The sequence below is a fragment of the Salvelinus namaycush genome, chromosome 24 (assembly GCF_016432855.1).
Source record: "Salvelinus namaycush isolate Seneca chromosome 24, SaNama_1.0, whole genome shotgun sequence".
Taxonomy (NCBI): Eukaryota; Metazoa; Chordata; class Actinopteri; order Salmoniformes; family Salmonidae; genus Salvelinus; species Salvelinus namaycush.
Window position 1 is genome coordinate 37175040 of NC_052330.1, and position 24522 is coordinate 37199561.

Below are 24522 nucleotides of genomic sequence, written 5' to 3' on the forward strand. Positions count from 1 at the left end.
GAAACAGCAGGAGAACAGGCAGTCCTAAGGCAGTTAGCATGACACTCAATGTTCCAACTAGTTACCTTCCCTGTCACCCAATCAAACGAGGGATTGTGTTCCTTCAGCCAGGGGTAACCAAGAACCAGAGGAACATGGGGCGAGGACAAAATGAAGAAAGAGATAAACTCTGAATGATTTCCCGACACCAACATCTTAACCGGTTCAGTCCTCATAGTGATCCGTGCCAGACTACTGCCGTTCAGAGTGGTTGCTTCAATGGCTTCCGGCAATTGCTCCTTGGAAAGCCCCAGCTGTTCCACCAAGTCGGCATCCATAAAGTTGCCATCGGCACCTGAATCGATAAAAGCGTTCAGGTCAAAACTCTGATCCTTATTCATAAGGGTCGCAGGAAAACGGGGTCTGACAAGATCCTTGAGAGATTGAAACTGGCTCGCTAAAATTCCTCCCAAATTTAGCGAGCCGGGCAGTTTAACGGGCGCTGTGGACAAGCGGAGTTGTAATGTCCCGATCTACCACAGTAGAAAGAGCTATTGGTCTCACGTCTACGTTGGCGCTCCTCCTTAGTTAGCCCGTGTCGCCCCACTTGCATTGGTTCAGAATCTGGTGGCAAGACTCCTCCACTAATCCCGTGTGGAGAATAACGATCAATACGTCCTGGTTCACCTCCTGAACCGAATGGTAACCGAGTTACAGATTGATTGGATAGACCCCACTGCTTCTCCCTCCTTCTCTCTCGGACTCTATTATCAACCCGAATAGATAAAGCGACCAAGCTGTCTAAGTCACTAGGCTCTGGATAAGAAATCAGCTCATCCTTAAGTTCATCTGACAACCCCTTGTAAAAAACCGCTTGTAGTGACTCCTCATTCCAACCACTCTCCACAGCCAATGTCCTGAACTCAATCATAAAATCTGCCACACTGCGATCTCCTTGGCGAAGAGAGAACAAACGTTTAGCTGCGTCCTTACCTCGGACTGGATGATCAAAAAGCTTCCTCATCTCTCCCGTGAACTCCTGATATGAAGCCGTGCAGGTTCCCTGTCGTTCCCAAACGGCTGAAGCCCATTCCAGAGCTCTTCCACGCAACAGTTCAATAACCAAGGCTATCCTAGCCTTGTCAGTGGCGTAAGAATGGGGCTGTAGATCAAACACTAACCCACACTGCATAAGAAACGAACGGCATTTTCCCAAATCCCCTTCATATTTATCAGGCGTCGGTACCTTGGGTTCACGAAATGGAACCGCTTCAGACACGGCAGGTGAGATGGGTGAAACCGGTGGTGAATGAATCACCTGCAAACTGAGCTGATCCTGGACTTGTGTCAAGCTAGCAGATAAATTCTGGATCGAACTCGCTATCTCCTGTAGCGCCGTATTGTGTTGTCCCAATTTCTTCTCCTGCAGGGTAATGGCATGGCAAACGGAGTCCAGGTCCGCTGGGTTCATTACTGGCCGGATCGTTCTGTCACGATCTTTCAAGATCGAACCCAGAAGCAGACCAGGACAAGGAGCGTAGGAAGAAGGTGAGTATTTATTTACAGTGAAATGTGAAAAGGTAGATATATCCAGATGGCGTAGCGGGCAGCGGTGGTGAGTAGATGAGAGGAAATAGGTGAATCCAATGTAGTAGCAGAATCCTCTGTCAACCAGGCGGGAATGGAGTGAATGATCCAGGTGAGTAACTGAAGACAAAACAAACGGAGGTAAGTTCAAGGCAAGCAATACGTAAATGAAAACAACAAAACAAATTCTATCCAACTGGAGTCTGGTACTCAGGCACAACATACTGTTCATGGCTAACGATCCGGCAGGGAATGGAAGTCAGGTCAGAGCTTTTGAAGGGTAGAGATGATGATCAGGACAGGTGTGCAGATTACTGACGGGAAACAGGTGCGGGTGAAATCAATCTCCCAATGAGCTAATTCGCCCGGCAACCAGACAGGGTGCGTTCCAGGACACCTGAAACACACTCCAGGACAGACACACAGGCAAGCCCAGACTCAGGAAGCGGGATTCGTGACAGTAATGAACCATTATGGTCAGAATCATCCCTTTAACCCGTGGGGAATATACAACGCCAAACCATTTAGAAACAGCTGTAATGAACCGTTATGGTCAGAATCATCCCTTTAACCCGTGGGGAATATACAACGCCAAACCATTTAGAAACAGCTGTAATTAACCATTATGGTCAGAATCATCCCTTTAACCCGTGGGGAATATACAACGCCAAACCATTTAGAAACACCTGTAATTAACCATTATGGTCAGAATCATCCCTTTAACCCGTGGGGAATATACAACGCCAAACCATTTAGAAACAGCTGTAATTAACCATTATGGTCAGAATCATCCCTTTAACCCGTGGGGAATATACAACGCCAAACCATTTAGAAACACCTGTAATGAACCATTATGGTCAGAATCATCCCTTTAACCCGTGGGGAATATACAACGCCAAACCATTTAGAAACACCTGTAATGAACCATTATGGTCAGAATCATCCCTTTAACTCGTGGGGAATATACAACGCCAAACCATTTAGAAACACCTGTAATGAACCATTATGGTCAGAATCATCCCTTTAACCCGTGGGGAATATACAACGCCAAACCATTTAGAAACAGCTGTAATTAACCATTATGGTCAGAATCATCCCTTTAACCCGTGGGGAATATAGAACGCAATACCATTTAGAAACACCTGTAATGAACCATTATGGTCAGAATCATCCCTTTAACCCGTGGGGAATATACAACGCAATACCATTTAGAAACAGCTGTAATTAACCATTATGGTCAGAATCATCCCTTTAAACCCGTGGGGAATATAGAACGCAATACCATTTAGAAACTCCAGTAATTAACCATTATGGTTGTAACGATTCTCGTCCTGGGAAGATGAGGAGGAAGGATCGGACCAATACGCAGCGTGGTAAGTGTCCATAATAATTATTTTTTTAAATCAACTGAACACTGAACAAAATAACAAAGAGCACGAACGAACAAACAAAACAGTTCTGTAAGGTGAAAACACACAACACAGAAAACAACTACCCACAACACACAGGTGGGAAAAAGGCTACCTAAGTACGGTTCTCAATCAGAGACAACGATAGACAGCTGCCTCTGATTGAGAACCACATCCGGCCAAACACATAGAACTAGACAACATAGAACACAACATAGAATGCCCACCCCAACTCACGCCCTGACCAACCAAAATAGAGACATAAAAAGGATCTCTAAGGTCAGGGCGTGACAATGGTCAGAATCCTCCCTTTAACCCGTGGGGAATATAGAACACCGTACCATGAAATCAAAAAGGTTTTATTTGGTCTGCTCAGTTGAGACTGAAATAGAGGTGCTAGTGTCAGAGATTGAGTACAAACCAAAAGGTTTTATTTGGCCTGCTCTGTTGAGACTGAAATAGAGGTGCTAGTGTCAGAGATTGAGTACAAATCAAAAGGTTTTATTTGGCCTGCTCTGTTGAGACTGAAATAGAGGTGCTAGTGTCAGAGATTGAGTACAAATCAAAAGGTTTTATTTGGCCTGCTCTGTTGAGACTGAAATAGAGGTGCTAGTGTCAGAGATTGAGTACAAATCAAAAGGTTTTATTTGGCCTGCTCTGTTGAGACTGAAATAGAGGTGCTAGTGTCAGAGATTGAGTACAAATCAAAAGGTTTTATTTGGCCTGCTCTGTTGAGACTGAAATAGAGGTGCTAGTGTCAGAGATTGAGACAAACCAAAAGGTTTTATTTGGTCTGCTCTGTTGAGACTGATTTAGAGGTGCTAGTGTCAGAGATTGAGTACAAACCAAAAGGTTTTATTTCAAATCAAATGAAAAAGTATTGTCACATGCGCTGAATAGAACAGTATCTTACTGTGAAATGTTTACTGACAAGCCCTTAATACAAACAATACAGTTCAAGAAATAGAGTTAAGAAAATATCTACTAAATAAACTAAAGTAATTTTTTAAATAAAAAGTAACACAATAAAATAACAATGTGGAGGCTATATACAGGGGGTACCGGTACTGAGTCAATGTGGAGGCTATATACAGGGGGTACCGGTACTGAGTCAATGTGGAGGCTATATACAGGGGGTACCGGTACTGAGTCAATGTGGAGGCTATATACAGGGGGTACCGGTACAGAGTCAATGTGGAGGCTATATACAGGGGGTACCGGTACTGAGTCAATGTGGAGGCTATATACAGGGGGTACCGGTACAGAGTCAATGTGGAGGCTATATACAGGGGGTACCGGTACAGAGTCAATGTGGAGGCTATATACAGGGGGTACCATACAGAGTCATTGTGGAGGCTATATACAGGGGGTACCGGTACAGAGTCAATGTGGAGGCTATATACAGGGGGTACCGGTACTGAGTCAATGTGGAGGCTATATACAGGGGGTACCGGTACTGAGTCAATTTGCTGGGGTACAGGTTAGTTGAGGTAATTTGTACATGTAGGTAGAGGTAAAGAGACTCTGCATAGATAATAAACAGCGGGTAGCAGCAGTGTAAAACAAAGGGGGGGAGGCTCTCAATGTAAATAGCCATTTACTTAATTGTTCAGCAGTCTTATGGCTTTGGGGTAGAAGCTGTTAAGGAGCATTTTCGACCTAGACTTGGTGCTCCGGTACCGCTTGCCGTGCAGTAGCAGAGAGAAAGGTCTTTGACTTGGGTGACTGGAGTCTTTGACAATTTTTTGGGCCTTCCTCTGACACAGCCTAGTATATAGGTCCTGGATGGCAGGAAGCTTGGCTCCACTGATGTACTGGGCCGTACACACTACCCTCTGTAGCGCCTTACGGTCGGATGACGAGCAGTTGCCATACCAGGCGGTGATGCAACCGGTCAGGATGCTCTCGATGGTGCAGCTGTAGAACGTTTTGGGGATCTGTGAACCCATGCCAAATCTTTTAAGTCTCCTGAGGGGGAAAAGGTGTTGTCGTGCCCTCTTCACGACTGTCTTGGTGTTTGTTGGTGACGTGGACACCAAGGAACTTAAAACTCTGGACCCGCTCCACTACAGCCCCGTCGATGTGAATGGGGGAGTGTTCAACCCTCCATTTCCTGTACACGATCAGCTCTTTGGTCTTACTGACAATGAGGGAGAGGAGGCACCACACTGCCAGGTCACTGACATCCTCCCTGTATTACAGACTGGGACAAAAAAAGAGGTTGAAAATTACAGTGAATATGCCTGCTAGTTGATTTGCGCATGCTCTGAGCACGTGCCCTGGAACACCATCCGTTCTTAGTTAGCGTACACTGCCTTTACAAATAAGAGGATTAAACATGATACTTTGTTGTATATTTTATCATGTGTAACTTCACCACCTTTGAGTCAGATGCCGTACACAAAACATGTACCAACAAATGTCCAAATATTTAAGTTTATGTGTACTTTCTATTTTCTTTGCTTCATATGTTCTAGTAAAATAAGTATTCTGTAGAAGCACATAGTACAGTACTTACATTTCTGCATAAACTGTACTGGCTAGTGATACTTATTACTGGTTACTGTACTGCCTAGCGATGCTTATTACTGGTTACTGCACTGGCTAGCGATACTTATTACTGGTTACTGCACTGAATAGCGATACTTATTACTGGTTACTGTACTGGCTAGCGATACTTATTACTGGTTACTGTACTGCCTAGCGATACTTTTTACTGGTTACTGTACTGCCTAGCGATACTTATTACTGGTTACTGCACTGGCTAGCGATACTTATTACTGGTTACTGTACTGCCTAGCGATGCTTATTACTGCTTACTGCACTGGCTAGCGATGCTTATTACTGGTTACTGCACTGGCTAGCGATGCTTATTACTGGTTACTGTACTGGCTAGCGATACTTATTACTGGTTACTGCACTGGCTAGTGATACTTATTACTGGTTACTTTACTGGCTAGCGATACTTATTACTGGTTACTGTACTGGCTAGCGATACTTATTACTGGTTACTTTACTGGCTAGCGATACTTATTACTGGTTACTGCATTAGCTAGCGATACTTATTACTGGTTACTGCACTGGCTAGCGATACTTATTACTGGTTACTGCACTGGCTAGCGATACTTATTACTGGTTACTGTACTGGCTAGCGATGCTTATTACTGCTTAATGCACTGGCTAGCAATACTTATTACTGGTTACTGTACTGGCTAGCGATACTTATTACTGGTTACTGTACTGGCTAGCGATGCTTATTACTGGTTACTGCACTGGCTAGCGATGCTTATTACTGGTTACTGCACTGGCTAGCGATACTTATTACTGGTTACTGTACTGGCTAGCGATACTTATTACTGGTTACTGTACTGGCTAGCAATACTTATTACTGGTTACTGCACTGGCTAGCGATGCTTATTACTGGTTACTGCACTGGCTAGCGATACTTATTACTGGTTACTGCACTGAATAGCGATGCTTATTACTGGTTACTGTACTGGCTAGCGATACTTATTACTGGTTACTGTACTGGCTAGCAATACTTATTACTGGTTACTGCACTGGCTAGCGATGCTTATTACTGGTTACTTTACTGGCTAGCGATACTTATTACTGGTTACTTTACTGGCTAGCGATACTTATTACTGGTTACTGTACTGGCTAGCGATGCTTATTACTGGTTACTGTACTGGCTAGCGATACTTATTACTGGTTACTGTACTGGCTAGCGATGCTTATTACTGGTTACTGTACTGCCTAGCGATACTTATTACTGGTTACTGTACTGCCTAGCGATGCTTATTACTGGTTACTGTACTGGCTAGCGATACGTATTACTGGTTACTTTACTGGCTAGCGATACGTATTACTGGTTACTTTACTGGCTAGCGATACGTATTACTGGTTACTGTACTGGCTAGCGATACGTATTACTGGTTACTTTACTGGCTAGCGATACGTATTACTGGTTACTGCACTGGCTAGTGATGCTTATTACTGGTTACCGTACTGGCTAGCAATACTTATTACTGGTTACTGCACTGGCTAGCGATACTTATTACTGGTTACTGCACTGGCTAGCGATACGTATTACTGGTTACTGTACTGGCTAGTGATACTTATTACTGGTTACTGTACTGGCTAGCAATACGTATTACTGGTTACTGCACTGGCTAGCGATACTTATTACTGGTTACTGCACTGGCTAGCGATACTTATTACCACAACAGTGCACTGGTCTGTAATCATATTCCCCAGTATAGTTACCAGAAGAGCCATTGAGCTTGACTCATAATTGAACACAACCAAGGTGGTCAATTACCAAGCACCACACATCAGCCCTACCCTACTGCATGGCTCCTCACTAAGGCCTAGGAGACTAAACGGAATGACACGCTCCCGTTATATCAAGAGAAGGGGAGCGTCCCAAATGGCGACCTATTCCCTATATAGAGCACTACTTTGAACCAGGACCCAGTAGTGCACTATATAGGGAATAGGGTTTCCATTTGGGACTCAGGTAAGATGTCAATCCCGGCAGGTGGCTTCCCAAATACATCTTGACAGTCCCGGGGAGCGGGCGGCAAGAAACGGGCGCCCATAAATCCATCGTTGCCCCTTGTGCTGCAGGTCTCTGGAGCATTGGCCTCCTCAGAGGAAACTCCATTAGTGCCTGTCCCACTTCATAAAAATCTATTTTGGTCAAGAAATAACTACAATTCATTCTGCATTTATCTGTAATGTATGAGCAGTGGAGTAGCTAATGAATTCAATCTTTTTCCAAGTCCATTTCTTTATTTTTTTTCCCTTTTTCGCCCCCTGCTTGGCATTCTCCTCACTCGTTCAACGCTGATGGTTTGGAAAACGAGTCGGAGGCAAAGTGGTGTCTCTCTGAGATGGAATGAGAAGTAAATATGATTAACATATAGAGCTCTCCCCAAGTGCACTATATAGGTCGGGGATAGGGTGCATCAGCTGCACTCAGCTCCAATATGCAGAGTTCCAATTGGTAAGACTTACAACGAGTGGATCTGGCAGTATGGTGTCTTCAAATATTGTCTTCACTCAGTTGCATTGCCTTGATTCCTTGCCTCCTCTCTCCTCGCCTCTTTCTCAAAACCATTAGATCCATTTATGGGTCTTAAAGGACATTTCCACCCCCCCAACATTTTTTTCTTCTTCATTCGTCCATTGTTGACATAGTCCCAAAATCTTTTGCTTGTCAGCAATCAAGTTTTCAAGATATGTAACTTTCAAAATTCTGAAATCATCCCTGTATGATGCATTTTGCGTCATATGACGCTACGTTTGGCATCATCGTGTAAACAAACACCATATAGCCTCAAAACATGGTTTAAACTATACTGTTGATATCATGGATGGTCAGTCCTTGCATCCATAGCTCTAGTCTATACATTTGAGAGTGGTTACATTTTCTCCATCCTCAGCTTTGTACTGAAACCGTGGAGGATGCTTTGATATTGTCGGGGAAGGGGACCTATGGATCTGTCTCCGTCTCCGTTTGTCCTTTCATACATTCGTACGTTAGTCACACACAATTTCTCAGACAGCACTGGCCTGATTTTGAAAAAACTTGGCTGAATGATACATTTTGCCATAGAGATCCAGAATTTACTAAATTACACTGATTGGCCAAATGGTGGCGCTATAACAAGAGAATGCAAACTTTGAAACTTCACGCCCATCTCCCCGTTTGATGCAAAGTCATGAAATTCGGTACATAGGTCCCTCTCCTCACAAGGAACAAATTTGCATCATGGTCCCATAAAGTCTGCCATTATGGATTTTCCAGCCATTTAGAATTTTGTGAAAAACACTTAAAATGCTACTTTTCTGGCACCGCATGACCGGAAAAACTTGATATGTGGCATCTATGGACAAAGATCTCTCAATGCAACATTTTCCAGACTAGTTCCTTAAACAACATATTGACCAATAAACATTCACTTGGGCTTGGTCTGGCACATAAAACGCACATAAATAAGTCAAGGATATTCATATTGTTACAAAATGTGGTACACATGTTGCAAACACTGTCAAGGCTATACAAGAACATTCACATCGACCACACGGTGGCGCTATAACTGGCACATGTTTATATCTCTTGATCGGTTTGATTGATGATTGATGATATTTGGCACACATGCTCAGGGATATGAGTCTAGCTAACCCACAAGATATCTCAGACACCACTGGCCAATATTTGACGAAACTTGGATGAATGATGCTTCTTACAATAGAGATACGTCATTTACAAGCGGGGAGGGCGCCGCATAATTCGTGGGGGGGGACAACATGTTAAAACGGTTGACTTGTTTTAACTGCCAATTACCGCTTTAAAAGCTGCCTTTCAGGTGGTCTTCTCTCTGTCGAGGTTCAGCGCAGTCAAGATCCCAGCGCCAAGCATCACCTACAGTACCCTTATAATATACCTTGTAGTAAGGTGCTTCCTCCCCCAAAAATATTTGTTGAGACATGTTAATAATGTGGTTGGATATACTTTTTTTTTTTGTCTTTGACTTCTGTCATTATGAAAAGGGAAGTGTTGTTTCGTAACATAGAGAAAATAACTTTGCCTAGTATCCATATCAAAGAGGGTTGGAAATAGCTTATTAGAAACCTGTCAAAAGACATAAAATGTGTTGCTGTGTTTTTTAGAGCCCCCTGTGCAGACACTTTCGAGAGACAGATTACTGCTGTTGTTGTTTTACCAAGTAGATAATGTGCCATAAAAGAGCCATAAAAACAGCCATAGAGTCCAGAATGTATTACAACAATAATCAGCTATTTGGTCACCATAGAGACCAAGCAATCAACGTATTTATACCAGACACATTCAAACCAGTATCAATCTTAGATTTTAACTAAATAACTTTATTTGACATGTGAACATATTTTAGCTGAGTAACTTTTTCGATGGCCGTTCAAGAACATTGAACCGCTAATGGACGAGAAAAATAGAATCTTAATGACTAAAGTCAGGGGGTAACAACAAGAAACAGAGACATCATCAATATAAACCCATCTCTTCATATCAGTGCTAGTGATGGGCTCATTGTTACCCAGAGGACTTTGCAGAGGCTTCCAGCAAGGTGCATGTTCTGTCCACATCTCTCTATTGTGTGTGTCCCAAATGGCACCCTATTCCCTATTGTAGTGCACTACTTTTGACCAGGGCCCATAGTTATTAGACTAGGGAATAGGGAACCATTTGGTATATAAACTATATCTTGACATCAGAGGATGTTCCCAAAGAGTCTGACTGAATCCGACTACAGAGTTTCTGTATTTAATCAGGTAAGTCATTGAGAACACATTGTCTAACCATAACCCTATAAATCTTCTTAGGGCTGCAATCCCGTTAACGGGATCGATATGACAACAGCCAGTGAAAGTGCAGGGCGCCAAATTCAAACAACAGAAATCTCATAATTAAAATTCCTCAAACATACAACTATCTTATACAATTTTAAAGGTAATCCTGATGTTAATCCCACCACAGTGTCCGATTTCAAAAAGCCTTTACAGCGAAAGCACCACAAACGATTATGTTAGGTCACTGCCAAATCACAGAAAAACACAGCCATTTTTCCAGCCAAAGACAGGAGTCACAAAAAGCAGAAATAGAGATAAAATTAATCACTAACCTTTGATGATCTTCATCAGATGACACTCATAGGACTTCATGTTACACAATACATGTATGTTTTGTTCGGGTAAAGTTCTTATTTATATAAAAAAATCTCAGTACACATTGGCGCGTTATGTTCAGTAGTTCCAAAAACATCCGGTGATTTTGCAGAGAGCCACAAAAATTTCCAGAAATACTCATAATAAACGTTGATCAAAGATCAAGTGTTATACATGGAATTTTAGATCCACTTCTCCTTAATGCAACCGCTGTGTCAGATTTCAAAAAAGCTTTACCGAAAAAGCACACCATGCAATAATCTGAGTATGGCGCTCAGACAACAAAACAAGCCATACAGATATCCGCCATGTTGTGGAGTCAACAGAAGTCAGGAATAGCATTATAAATATTCACTTACATTTGATGATCTTCATCAGAATGCACTCCCAGGAATCCCAGTTCCACAATAAATGTTTGATTTGTTCGGTAATGTCCATCATTTATGTCCAAATAGCTACTTTTGTTAGCGCGTTTGGTAAACAAATCCAAAGTCACGAAGCGCGTTCACTAAAAGCAGACGAAAAGTCAAAAAGTTCTGTAACAGTCAGTAGAAACATGTCAAACGATGTATTGAATCAATCTTTAGGATGTTTTTAACATAAATCTTCAATAATGTTCCAACCGGAGAATTCCTTTGTCTTCAGAAATTCGATAGAACAGAGCTCGCTCTCACATGAACTCGCATGGTCAGCGCATGTTCATCTCATGATAGACCTTACTCAATCCCCTCTCCTTCTGCCCCACTTCACAGTAGAAGTATCAGACAAGGTTCTAAAGACTGTTGACATCTAGTGGAAGCCGTAGGAATTGCAAAATGACCCATATCCCACTGTGTATTCGATAGGCGATGAGTTGAAAACCTACAAACCTCAGATTTCCCACTTCCTGGTTGGATTTTTTCTCAGGTTTTTGCCTGCCATATGATTTCTGTTATACTCACAGACATCATTCAAACAGTTTTAGAAACATCAGAGTGTTTTCTATCCAAATAGACTAATAATATGCATATATTAGCAACTGGTTAAGGTTTAATAGTATGCCACATTTCGAAAATCAAGTATACTTTAAATGCCCGGATGTTATACTCATTTTGGCTTTGACAACAGCTGATGATTAGATATGGCGAGGAGCTACCGACATCAACGAATAGCGGGAAACAACGCAATCGCGCATGACGCATTATCAGTATGCCAAAATAAAATGTTGTATAGTATGTACATTTTTGAAAATCTAGTATGGTTTAAATGCAGGATGTTGTACTAATTTCAGCTCTTCATCTAGTAGGACTAGATGTACACTTTTCCTCAATGCATTGTAAGAGGTGGGCTACGAGTGATAGGCCCTAGTTCTCTTCAAGTTGTCAAACAACAAAACTAGACTATGCTAAATGGCAAAGCTTTTGCGGTGGTGTTCAAATGGAGGCTAAGTACACTGAACAAAAATATAAACACAACATGTAAAGTGTTGGTTCCATGTTTCATGAGCTGAAATAAAAGATCCCAGAAATTGTACATATGCAGAAAAGCTGATTTTGTCACGCGAAATGACGCTGGAGGGACGAAGCAGATACGGGGAGTAAACATTTAATAAACAACTGACATAGACGGGACAGGAACAGCATCAGAAACAAATTCAAAAGACAAAAACAATACATGAAGCAGCAGGGAACAGAGCTGGGGAACTGACAATTATAGGGGAGGAAATAAACAGGAGATAAGTGAGTCCAGGTGAGTCCAATAATGTTAATGCAAGTGACGAGGGAGGGCAGGTGTGAGTGATGGATGGCAGGAGAGTGTGATGCAGGGTAATCTGGCGCCCTCAAGCGCCAGGGGAAGGGAAGAGCGGGAGCAGACGTGACAGATTTCTCTCAAATGTGGTACAAATTTGTTTAAATCCCTGTTAGTGAGCATTTCTCCTTTACCAAGATAATCCATCCACCTGACTGGTGTGGCATATCAAGAAGCTGATTAAACAGCATGATAAATACACATGTGCACCTTGTGCTGGGAACAATAAAAGACCACTCTAAAATGTGTAATTTTGTCACAACAACACAATGCCACAGATGTCTCAAGTTTTAAAGGAGTGTGCCATTGGCATGCTGACTGCAGGAATGTCCACTAGAGTTGTGGCCAGAGAATTTAATCTTTATTTCTCTACCATAAGCCGACCTCCAACATAATTTTTGAAAATGTGTCAGTATGTCCAACTGGCCTTACAACCGCAGACCACGTGTAACCAGCCCAGGACTTCCACATCTGTCTTTTTCACCCACGGGATGGTTTGAGACCAGCCACTCCAACAGGTGATGCAACTGTGAGTTTGCACAACCAAAGAATTTCAGTACAAACTGTTAGAAACCGTCTCAGGAAAGCTCATCTGCATTCTTGTCGTCCTCACCTGGGTCTTGACCTGAATGCAGTTCAGCGTCATAACCGACTACAGTGGGCAAATGCTCAGCTTTGATGGCCACTGGCACGCTGGAAAAGTGTGCTCTTCACGAATGAATCCCGGTTTCAACTGTATTGGGCAGATGGCAGAAATCGTGTATGGCGTCGTATGGGCGAGTGTTTTGCTGATGTCAATGTTGTGAACAGAGTGCCCCATGGTGGCTGTGGGGTTATGGTATGGGCAGGCATAAGCTACGGACAACAAACACAATTTGTCACGATCGTCTTTGGTTGAGAGAGAGGACCAAGGCGCAGCGTGTGAAAAATACATCTTCTCTTTATTTAGAAGAAGAACAAACGAAACAAAGAACGTGAAGCTATAAATGACTAAGTGCAAACATGCAACATAGACTAGACATAGACAATTACCCACAAACACCTAAAGCCTATGGCTGCCTTAAATATGGCTCCCAATCAGAGACAACAATAAACAGCTGTCTCTGATTGAGAACCAAATCAGGCAACCATAGACTTTCCTAAACACCTACACTGAACACTACCCCATACATACTAAAAACCCCTTAAACAATACATACACCCTAAACTAGACAAAACACACAAAGACAACCCACCCCAACTCACGCCCTGACCAACTAAATAAATAAAAGAAAAAGGAACAATAGGTCAGGAACGTGACACAATTGCATTTTATTGATTGCAATTTGAATGTGCAGAGATTCCCGGGACGAGATCTTGAGGCCAATTGTCGTGCCATTTATCCGCTGTCATCACCTCATGTTTTAGCATGATAATGCACGGCCCCGTATTGCTAGGATCTGTACACAATTACGGGAAGCTGATAATGCCCTAGTTCTTTCATGGCCTGCATACTCACCAGACATGTCACCACCCATTGAGCATGTTTAGGATGCTCTGGATCGACATTTACGACAGCATGTTCCTGTTCCCGCCAATATCCAGCAACTACGCATAGCCATTGAAGAGGAGTGGGACAAAATTCCACAGACTTCAAGCAACTCTATGTGAAGGAGATGTGTCGTGTTGCATGAAGCAAATGGTGGTCACACCAGATACTGACTGGTTTTCTGATCCACGTTTGTTTAGAAGATATGGATTGTTTTAGTTTTGTTGGCTAGGCTCCCTATTAAATTATTTCATTTATGGATCAAGCCTTAGCAGTTATTCTGATCTTGTTCCCAATGATCAGTGCTTTTGTTTATTATGCTTCTGTCCAGCGGTTCACCTGACTGTCCACCTTTTTTGTGTGCAATAGCATTTTGATTTGAACATTTGAAAGGTTTTGGTGTGTGTAGTAGGCTATTTGATTTAATTAATATATGTTACAGCACTTTGCTTTCACTAATAAATAGGTTGAAATGGAACCAAATGATCTGTTTCTGTCTCCAGTCCTGTTTAAATAGGATAGATTGGCTGTATGGTCTATGGCAGGTACTCCCAAACTGGGGTACGCACAATGCCGTCGGGGGTACGCCAAATAAAAATGGTATTCATATTTTTTTTAAATAAAGAAATACTTATTCATGTTTTCAAACAGTACATTTATGTTTTCGAATAGGGGCTGTACATTTGGGTGAGGTTTTTTTCTCGCCTGAGTGGCCTTGTTTCACTGCCAAAAATAAAATTCAACCATCTAGTGTTCAGCGAAATAACAACACAATGTCAAATACAGGTAGCCTAGTCAAATTATTAACATCCAATCACATTAACCGTTACTCTCTCGCGGGAAACCTTCACTCTTGCACGGACATTTAGAAACGAAACATGACAATTTGAAAAATAAGCCAAGGGAGTTTTTGGAGCGAGAATAACGACAACTTTTGAGTAGTAAGACATGTAAAAAAAGAAACCGATACCATTAATAAGAAGAGTCTAGAAGCATCTAATATGGTGAGCTACCGAGTGGCTAGGACAGGCAAGCCCCATACTATTGTGGAGGACTTAATTTTTCCTGCTGCTGCGCACATGGTTGGGACAATGCTGGGGGAAAAGGCCAAACATACATTTCACGATGCATCAGTGACGTGATGTTTTGAAACAATTACTGCTTAGCATACAAGCCAGTGAATTATATGCGTTAACGATGGATGAGTCAACAGACGTGGCTGGCCTGGCACAGCTCCTGGTATATGTCCATTACGTTTATGGGGGGGGTCAATTACGGAAGACATCCTCTTCTGCAAACCACTGGAAACAGTACTGGACAGCTTTGTGACATCAAATTGACTTTGGTGGTCAAGATGTGTTGGTATCTGTACTGATGGCCATGACAGGGAGACATAGTGGAGTGGTAACGCGCATGCAAGCAGTTGCTCCCGACGCCACTTGGGTACACTGCAGCATCCACCGAGAGGCTCTTGCTGCCAAGAGAATGCCTGACAGCTTGAAATATGTTTTGGACACTACAGTGAAAATGGTGTTAAAGCAAGGCCCCTGAACTCTCGTGTATTTTCTGCATTATGCAATGGTATGGGCAGCAACCATGTAACGCTTTTACAACATACAGAAGTGCGCTGGTTATCAAGGAGCAAAGTATTGACACATTTTTTTAAAAATTGAACGACGAGCTTAAAGTTTCTTTACTGACCATCATTTTCACTTGTCTGACCGCTTACATGATGACGAGTTTCTCACACAACTGGCCTATCTGAGTGATGTTTTTTCTCATCTGAATGATCTGAATCTATGATTACAGGGACTCTCCGCAACTATATTCAATGTGCGGGACAAAATTGAGGCTATGATTAAGAAGTTGGAGCTATATTCTGTTTGCATTAACAAGGACAACACACAGGTCTTTCTGTCATTGTATGAATTTTTGTGTGCAAATGAACTCAAGCTGACGGACAATGTCAAATGTGATATAGCGAAGCACCTGAGTGAGCTGGGTACGCAATTACACAGGTACTTTCCCGAAACGGACGACACAAACAACTGGATTCGTTATCCCTTTCATGCCCTGCCTCCAGTCCACTTACCGATATCTGATCAAGAGAGTCTCATCGAAATTGCAACAAGCGATTCTGTGAAAATTGAATTTAATCAAAAGCCACTGACAGATTTCTGGATTGGGCTGCGCTCAGAGTTTCTTGCCTTCGCAAATCGCGCTGTTAAGACACCGATGCCCTTTGCAACCACGTACCTATGTGAGAGTGGATTCTCGGCCTTCACTAGCATCAAAACTAAATACAGGCACAGACTGTGTGTGGAAAATGATTTAAGACTGAGACTCTCAATACAACCCAACATTGCAGAGTTATGTGCCTCCTTTCAAGCACACTCTTCTCATTAACCTGCGGTGAGTTATTCACAATTGTTGATGAACAAATAAGGTTTTATATGTAAGATGGCTAAATAAAGAGCAAAAATATTGATTATTATTATATTATTATTTGTGCCCTGGTCCTATAAGAGCTCTTTGTCACTTCCCATGAGCCGGGTTGTGACAAAAACTCATACTCATTCTTATGTTTAATAAATGTATCGTATAGTGTGTGTGTGGCAGGCTTACAATGATGTCAAAAAAACACATTTGAGAGTGCGCTGACCCTGAGTAGGTAGTTAATGAGATGCATGTCTGCTGAATTTGCGAAAATCCACCCGCACTCAGCCCCGCCCCAACTACTCAGCCCCTCCCCAACTACTCAGCCCCGCCCCACCTACTCAGCCCCGCCCCACCTACTCAGCCCCGCCCCACCTACTCAGACCCGCCCCAGCTACTCAGACCCGCCCCACCTACTCAGACCCGCCCCACCTACTCAGCCCCGCCCCTTCCTATGCTTCCTGGCTGATGTTTTGGTCACTTTTGAATGCTGGCGGTGCTTTCACTCTTGTGGTAGCATGAGACGGAGTCTACAACCCACACAAGTGGCTCAGGTAGTGCAGCTCATCCAGGATGGCACATCAATGCGAGCTGTGGCAAGAAGGTTTGCTGTGTCTGTCAGCGTAGTGTCCAGAGCATGGAGGCGCTACCAGGAGACAAGCCAGTACATCAGGAGACGTGGAGGAGGCCGTAGGAGGGCAACAACCCAGCAGCAGGACCGCTACCTCCGCCTTTGAGCAAGAGGAGCACTGCCAGAGCCCTGCAAAATGACCTCCAGCAGGCCACAAATGTGCATGTGTCAGCATATGGTCTCACAAGGGCTCTGAGGATCTCATCTCGGTACCTAATGGCAGTCAGGCTACCTCTGGCGAGCACATGGAGGGCTGTGCGGCCCCACAAAGAAATGCCACCCCACACCATGACTGACCCACCGCCAAACCGGTCATGCTGGAGGATGTTGCAGGCAGCAGAACGTTCTCCACGGCGTCTCCAGACTCTGTCACATGTGCTCATGTGCTCAGTGTGAACCTGCTTTCATCTGTGAAGAGCACAGGGCGCCAGTGGCGAATTTGCCAATCTTGGTGTTCTCTGGCAAATGCCAACGTCCTGCACGGTGTTGGGCTGTAAGCACAACCCCCACCTGTGGACGTCGGGCCCTCATACCACCCTCATGGAGTCTGTTTCTGACCGTTTGAGCAGACACATGCACATTTGTGGCCTGCTGGAGGTCATTTTGCAGGGCTCTGGCAGTGCTCCCCCTTGCACAAAGGCGGAGGTAGCGGTCCTGCTGCTGGGTTGTTGCCCTCCTACGGCCTCCTCCACGTCTCCTGATGTACTGGCCTGTCTCCTGGTAGCGCCTCCATGCTCTGGACACTACGCTGACAGACACAGCAAACCTTCTTGCCACAGCTCGCATTGATGTGCCATCCTGGATGAGCTGCACTACCTGAGCCACTTGTGTGGGTTGTAGACTCCGTCTCATGCTACCACTAGAGTGAAAGCACCGCCAGCATTCAAAAGTGACCAAAACATCAGCCAGGAAGCATAGGAACTGAGAAGTGGTCTGTGGTCACCACCTGCAGAATCACTCCTTTATTGGGGGTGTCTTGCTAATTGCCTATAATTTCCACCTTTTGTCTATTCCATTTGCACAACAGCATGTGAAATTTATTGTCAATCAGTGTTGCTTCCTAAGTGGACAGTTTGATTTCACAGAAGTGTGATTGACTTGGAGTTACATTGTGTTGTTTAAGTGTTCCCTTTATTTTTTTGAGCAGTGTAGTATGTGACGATGAGTACATAGTATGCAGTTTAAGTATGTAGTCCTCAAGCAAGGGTATTCGGATACAGGCCAGTATCGTTTGCCTTTAGTTAAAGCTGCAGTATGTAACTTTTTTGGACAACCTGACCAAATTCACAAAGAAATTATGAGTTCTAGATCTGTCATTCTCAATGAAAGCAAAGTCTAAGATGCGGTAGATCTGTTCTATGTGTGCTATTTCTATGCTTCCAGTTGTTAAGTTTTGTTTTTGTGTCTTTTACTTTCAGTTTTGTACAGCAGTTTCAAACAGTGGAAAATACAATATTTTTGGTTATGGAAAATATATTTTTTACAGCCGTTTAGATGGTACAGTGATTCTCTATACTATACTCGCTTGTTTTGTCACATAAACTGAAATTAGTAGAACTTTTAGAATTTTAGCAACCAGGAAATGGCTTTTTCTTCATAGTGCACCTTTAAGAAGGTAAGTCATTGAGGACACATTATCTTTTGCCTGTATTTAATCAGTCACCTTTGGTGACTGGTTCCCGATACTATTTAACACCTTTGGTGACTGGTTCCCAATACTATTTAACACCTTTGGTGACTGGTTCCCAATACTATTTAACACCTTTGGTGACTGGTTCCCAATACTATTTAACACCTTTGGTGACTGGTTCCCAATACTATTTAACACCTTTGGTGACTGGTTCCCAATACTATTTAACACCTTTGGTGACTGGTTCCCAATACTATTTAACACCTTTGGTGACTGGTTCCCAATACTATTTAACACCTTTGGTGACTGGTTCCCGATACTATTTAACACCTTTGGTGACTGGTTCCCAATACTATTTAACACCTTTGGTGACTGGTTCCCAATACTATTTAACACCTTTGGTGACTGGTTCCCAATACTATTTAACACCTTTGGTGACTGGTTCCCGATACTATTTAACACATTTGGTGACTGGTTCCCAATACTATTTATTGGCTTTGGTGACTGGTTCCCAATACTATTTATTGGCTTTGGTGACTGGTTCCCAATACTATTTATTGGCTTTGGTGACTGGTTCCCAATACTATTTATTGGCTTTGGTGACTGGTTCCCAATACTATTTATTGGCTTTGTTGACTGGTTCCCAATACTATTTAATAGCTCTGGTGACTGGTTCCCAATACTATTTAATGGCTTTGGTGACTGGTTCCCAATACTATTTATTGGCTTTGGTGACTGGTTCCCAATACTATTTAACACCTTTGGTGACTGGTTCCCAATACTATTTAACACCTTTGGTGACTGGTTATTTAACACCTTTGGTGACTGGTTCCCAATACTATTTAACACCTTTGGTGACTGGTTATTTAACACCTTTGGTGACTGGTTCCCAATACTATTTAACACCTTTGGTGACTAGTTCCCAATACTATTTAATGGCTTTGGTGACTGGTTCCCGATACTATTTAATGGCTTTGGTGACTGGTTCCCAATACTATTTAATGGCTTTGGTGACTGGTTCTCAATACTATTTATTGGATTTGGTGACTGGTTCCCAATACTATTTATTGGCTTTGGTGACTGGTTCCCAATACTATTTAATGGCTTTGGTGACTGGTTCCCAATACTATTTAACACCTTTGGTGACTTGCCCTTCATGAGTATAGACTTTCTGTTTCATATTTACATTTTACATTTTAGTCATTTAGCAGACGCTCTTATCCAGAGCGACTTACAGTAGAGTGCATACATTTTATTACATTTACATACTGAGACAAGGATATCCCTACCGGCCAAACCCTCCCTAACCCGGACGACGCTATGCCAATTGTGCGTCGCCCCACGGACCTCCCGGTTGCGGCCGGCTGCGACAGAGCCTGGGCGCGAACCCAGAGACTCTGGTGGCGCAGCTAGCACTGCGATGCAGTGCCCTAGACCACTGCGCCACCCGGGAGGCCATCATATCCTGCCCTTCATGAGTATAGGCTTTCTGTTTCGTATCCTGCCCTTCATGAGTATAGGCTTTCTGTTTCGTATCCTGCCCTTCATGAGTATCATGTTTGTTTTAAAAAGTTTTTAAAACAAGTTTAGTCGATGCCTCAGTTGGACAATGGATGAAGATACTCTAAACTTTTAGATTTTTTTTTTAATCCATCAGATATTTGACTGAATTTTAACACGTAAAGTTCGAAGATTTTGGTAGGAATTCAGTTATTCAATGTATTGTCAAATGTCTTAGAATGCATTCATATACATATTTTATAGTGGTATCAGGTATTTCTTTATATTTTGTGTTAAAACCAAGAAAATAATAGGTGCCTCATTTGCATAAAAACCGGTTGTATTTGCATATATGAATAAATAAACATAACGTGGTGGAACAAGGCTGCTCTGTCCAGGCCTACCTACACTGTATAGATTGCCTCATTACTTACTATTGTTGTCATATTCTCTTGCATAATTCAACAAGTGTGTCAATAGCAGTATTCCCTCAGATAAGAAGCCAAGATTTAAAAAAAGATTGCACCTATCTATACATACTGTTGTATATGTATATATACATATACATACTATACATACTGTCCCATGTGGCTCAGTTGGTAGTGCATGGTGCTTGCAATTCCAGGGTTGTTGGTTCAATTCCCATGGGGATCAAGCATGACAAATGTAAAGGACTCCCTAGTGTCAGTTTCTCTGGATAACAGTGTCTGTTAAATAACATACATTCTGCTATAATCCAAGTGTTCATTTTTGGAAGTTACTGTAACGCTCGTCTTCCTCCTCGTCTGAGGAGGAGCAAGGATCGGACCAAAATGCAGCGTGGTTTGAATACATACTTATTATTTATTAAACGAAGACAGAAAAACACTTAAACAAACTACAAAACAATAAACGACGTGAACAGACCTGAACTTGAGAACATATAAAAATGAACGCACGAACAGGAACAAATGAACGAAACGAAACAGTACCGTGTGGCGAACAAACACAGACACAGCAACAATCACCCACAAACAAACAGTGAGAACAGCCTACCTTAATATGGTTCTCAATCAGAGGAAACGTAAAACACCTGCCCCTGATTGAGAACCATATCAGGCTAATACAATGAACCCAACATAGAAACACATAACATAGAATGCCCACCCAGCTCACATCCTGACCAACTAAACAAGGCTAAACAAAGTAAATAAGGTCAGGAACGTGACAGTTACTTTCATTTCAGCGCATCTATTTTCTAATTCTAATGTTTAAAATGAACACCCATCAGAATAAAGTTATCTTTCTTCTCTTTCTTGTGGCGTAAGGGTTGAGAAGATGCGTTAAATCCCAGACAAAGCTGTAGAGTTCTTATAGATTTAACGGAAAAGACAATATATTCCACTGAGCCTATTTCAGCCTATACCGGGATGTGTTTGACAGGTCGTTACAAACATTTCCGCGGTCGTAAAGGTTAACGGGAAAAAACGACAGGCACAAGCAAGAGTATGAAAGAATCGCAAGAGTCAAATGAAAGCATTCAATCCAGCGAGATTTAAGTAACAAGTGGATTTTGCAGCCCTCAAACACAGGAAATAGATTGGCTGAAAAAAGATAGATTCTCGGATGGGCGGGGCATTGCTTAAAGTTTATTACAAAGAGGAAAAAACAGGAAAGGATACTATTGGAGAATATTGGGACACAGACAGCCAATGAATGGATAGAACCCCTACTTTAGGTTCCGTCATTTGAATACACTCTGTTGTTATTGGTTTTATCGTCGTCGACTTCCGGGCCAACGGTTTCTTTTTCTTTTACAGTTTCACATTAAATTAATCTAATATTTTGTTTCTTTAGCAGACATCAGAGGCTGTGTGCCAAAATGGCACCCTGTTCCCTACATAGTGCACTACTTTTGACCAGGGCCTTATGGAAGCCTATTCCCTACATAGTGCACTACTTTTGACCAACCGCTGTTGTGATTTAATGGATTAAAAGGGTACCACTTTGCAGGATTGTATTCTAAACACCTCAACTGGATCAGTGAGTGCTATGGTAACTGGGAACTTCCTACCTCTCCTTTCTCTGTAAATTAGATTGCCTTGACTTGACTTTTCTAATATAATTTGTGCATATGTAATGAGATTAGCAATAGGGGCGTTTTAGCCAAACGTGCTCTAAGATGCCGTACAGTATATCAATGAAAATGCCATATTACATAAATACAAAATAAATAAAAATAAATAAATATGAAAATCCTCTGCCAACATAACACAAAAAAAGAAGATCATTATTTTGGATTTCTAAAAATCTACATTTGTTGTCTGAAAACCACTAATTGTTGAGTGTTGTCTGAAAACCACTAATTGTTGAGTGTTGTCTGAAAACCACTAATTGTTGAGTGTTGTCTGAAACCCCTAATTGCTGAGTGTTGTCTGAAACCCCTAATTGCTGAGTGTTGTCTGAAACCCCTAATTGCTGAGTGTTGTCTGAAACCCCTAATTACTGAGTGTTGTCTGATACCCCTAATTGCTGAGTGTTGTCTGAAAACCACTAATTGTTGAGTGTTGTCTGAAACCCCTAATTGTTGAGTATTGTCTGAAAACCACTTATTGCTGAGTGTTGTCTGAAAACCACTAATTGCTGAGTGTTGTCTGAAACCACTAATTGTTGAGTGTTGTCTGAAACCACTAACTGTTGAGTGTTGTCTGAAAACCACTTATTGCTGAGTGTTGTCTGAAACCACTAATTGCTGAGTGTTGTCTGAAACCACTAATTGTTGAGTGTTGTCTGAAACCACTAATTGCTGAGTGTTGTCTGAAACCACTAATTGTTGAGTGTTGTCTGAAACCCACTAATTGTTGAGTGTTGTCTGAAACCACTAATTGTTGAGTGTTGTCTGAAACCACTAATTGTTGAGTGTTGTCTGAAACCACTAATTGCTGAGTGTTGTCTGAAACCACTAATTGTTGAGTGTTGTCTGAAACCCACTAATTGCTGAGTGTTGTCTGAAAACCACTAATTGTTGAGTGTTGTCTGAAACCCCTAATTGTTGAGTGTTGTCTGAAAACCACTTATTGCTGAGTGTTGTCTGAAACCACTAATTGCTGAGTGTTGTCTGAAACCACTAATTGTTGAGTGTTGTCTGAAACCACTAATTGCTGAGTGTTGTCTGAAACCCCTAATTGTTGAGTGTTGTCTGAAACCCCTAATTACTGAGTGTTGTCTGAAACCCCTAATTGCTGAGTGTTGTCTGAAAACCACTAATTGTTGAGTGTTGTCTGAAACCCCTAATTGTTGAGTGTTGTCTGAAAACCACTTATTGCTGAGTGTTGTCTGAAACCACTAATTGTTGAGTGTTGTCTGAAACCACTAATTGTTGAGTGTTGTCTGAAACCACTAATTGCTGAGTGTTGTCTGAAACCACTAATTGTTGAGTGTTGTCTGAAAACCACTAATTGTTGAGTGTTGTCTGAAACCACTAATTGTTGAGTGTTGTCTGAAACCACTAATTGTTGAGTGTTGTCTGAAACCACTAATTGTTGAGTGTTGTCTGAAAACCACTAATTGTTGAGTGTTGTCTGAAACCACTAATTGTTGAGTGTTGTCTGAAAACCACTAATTGCTGAGTGTTGTCTGAAAACCCCTAATTGCTGAGTGTTGTCTGAAAACCACTAATTGCTGAGTGTTGTCTGAAACCCACTAATTGTTGAGTGTTGTCTGAAAACCAGTAATTGCTGAGTGTTGTCTTAATATTCCCAGGGAAGCCCCCCGAGTTAAAGCTCATTAGAATACTGTCTGATACATAATGAAGACTGAATAGAGTTATTTATCAGAACTGAAATGGGTCCCAAATGGCACCCTATTCCCTACATAGTGCACTACTTTTGACCAGAGCCCAAATAGAGCACTATATAGGAAATAGGGTGCTTGGGAAGCAGACTGATATTTGTCAAGGGCACAGGTGGTAAAGCTAATCAGCACTTCTGTCTGTATTCAGCCTGGTTATTAGAGAAAAACACATTGATCAACAAACAGTGTATAACCTGCTAGAAGGATTGAATTAACAATAGGATCTTTCATCATCTCCCTGACCTCTAGTTTGACCTCTACCGTTAACCCACGTTCATCATCTCCCTGACCTCTAGTTTGACCTCTACCGTTAACCCACGTTCATCATCTCCCTGACCTCTAGTTTGACCTCTACCGTTAACCCACGTTCATCATCTCCCTGACCTCTAGTTTGACCTCTACCGTTAACACACGTTCATCATCTCTCTGACCTCTAGTTTGACCTCTACCGTTAACCCACGTTCATCATCTCCCTGACCTCTATTTTGACCTA

At 42.3% G+C, this 24522-nt stretch overlaps 1 protein-coding gene across 1 annotated transcript in view; it reads right to left on the bottom strand.

Annotated features, from left to right (window-relative positions):
• Window positions 1-7809: 7809 nt before the first annotated feature.
• Window positions 7810-24522, bottom strand: part of blk (BLK proto-oncogene, Src family tyrosine kinase) — a 60110-nt gene continuing 43397 nt past the window's right edge. The window contains exon 12 of the mRNA XM_038962708.1: window positions 7810-7865. Within this exon, the coding sequence (XP_038818636.1) occupies window positions 7810-7865 (56 nt within the window). The remainder of the gene's footprint in view (window positions 7866-24522) is intronic.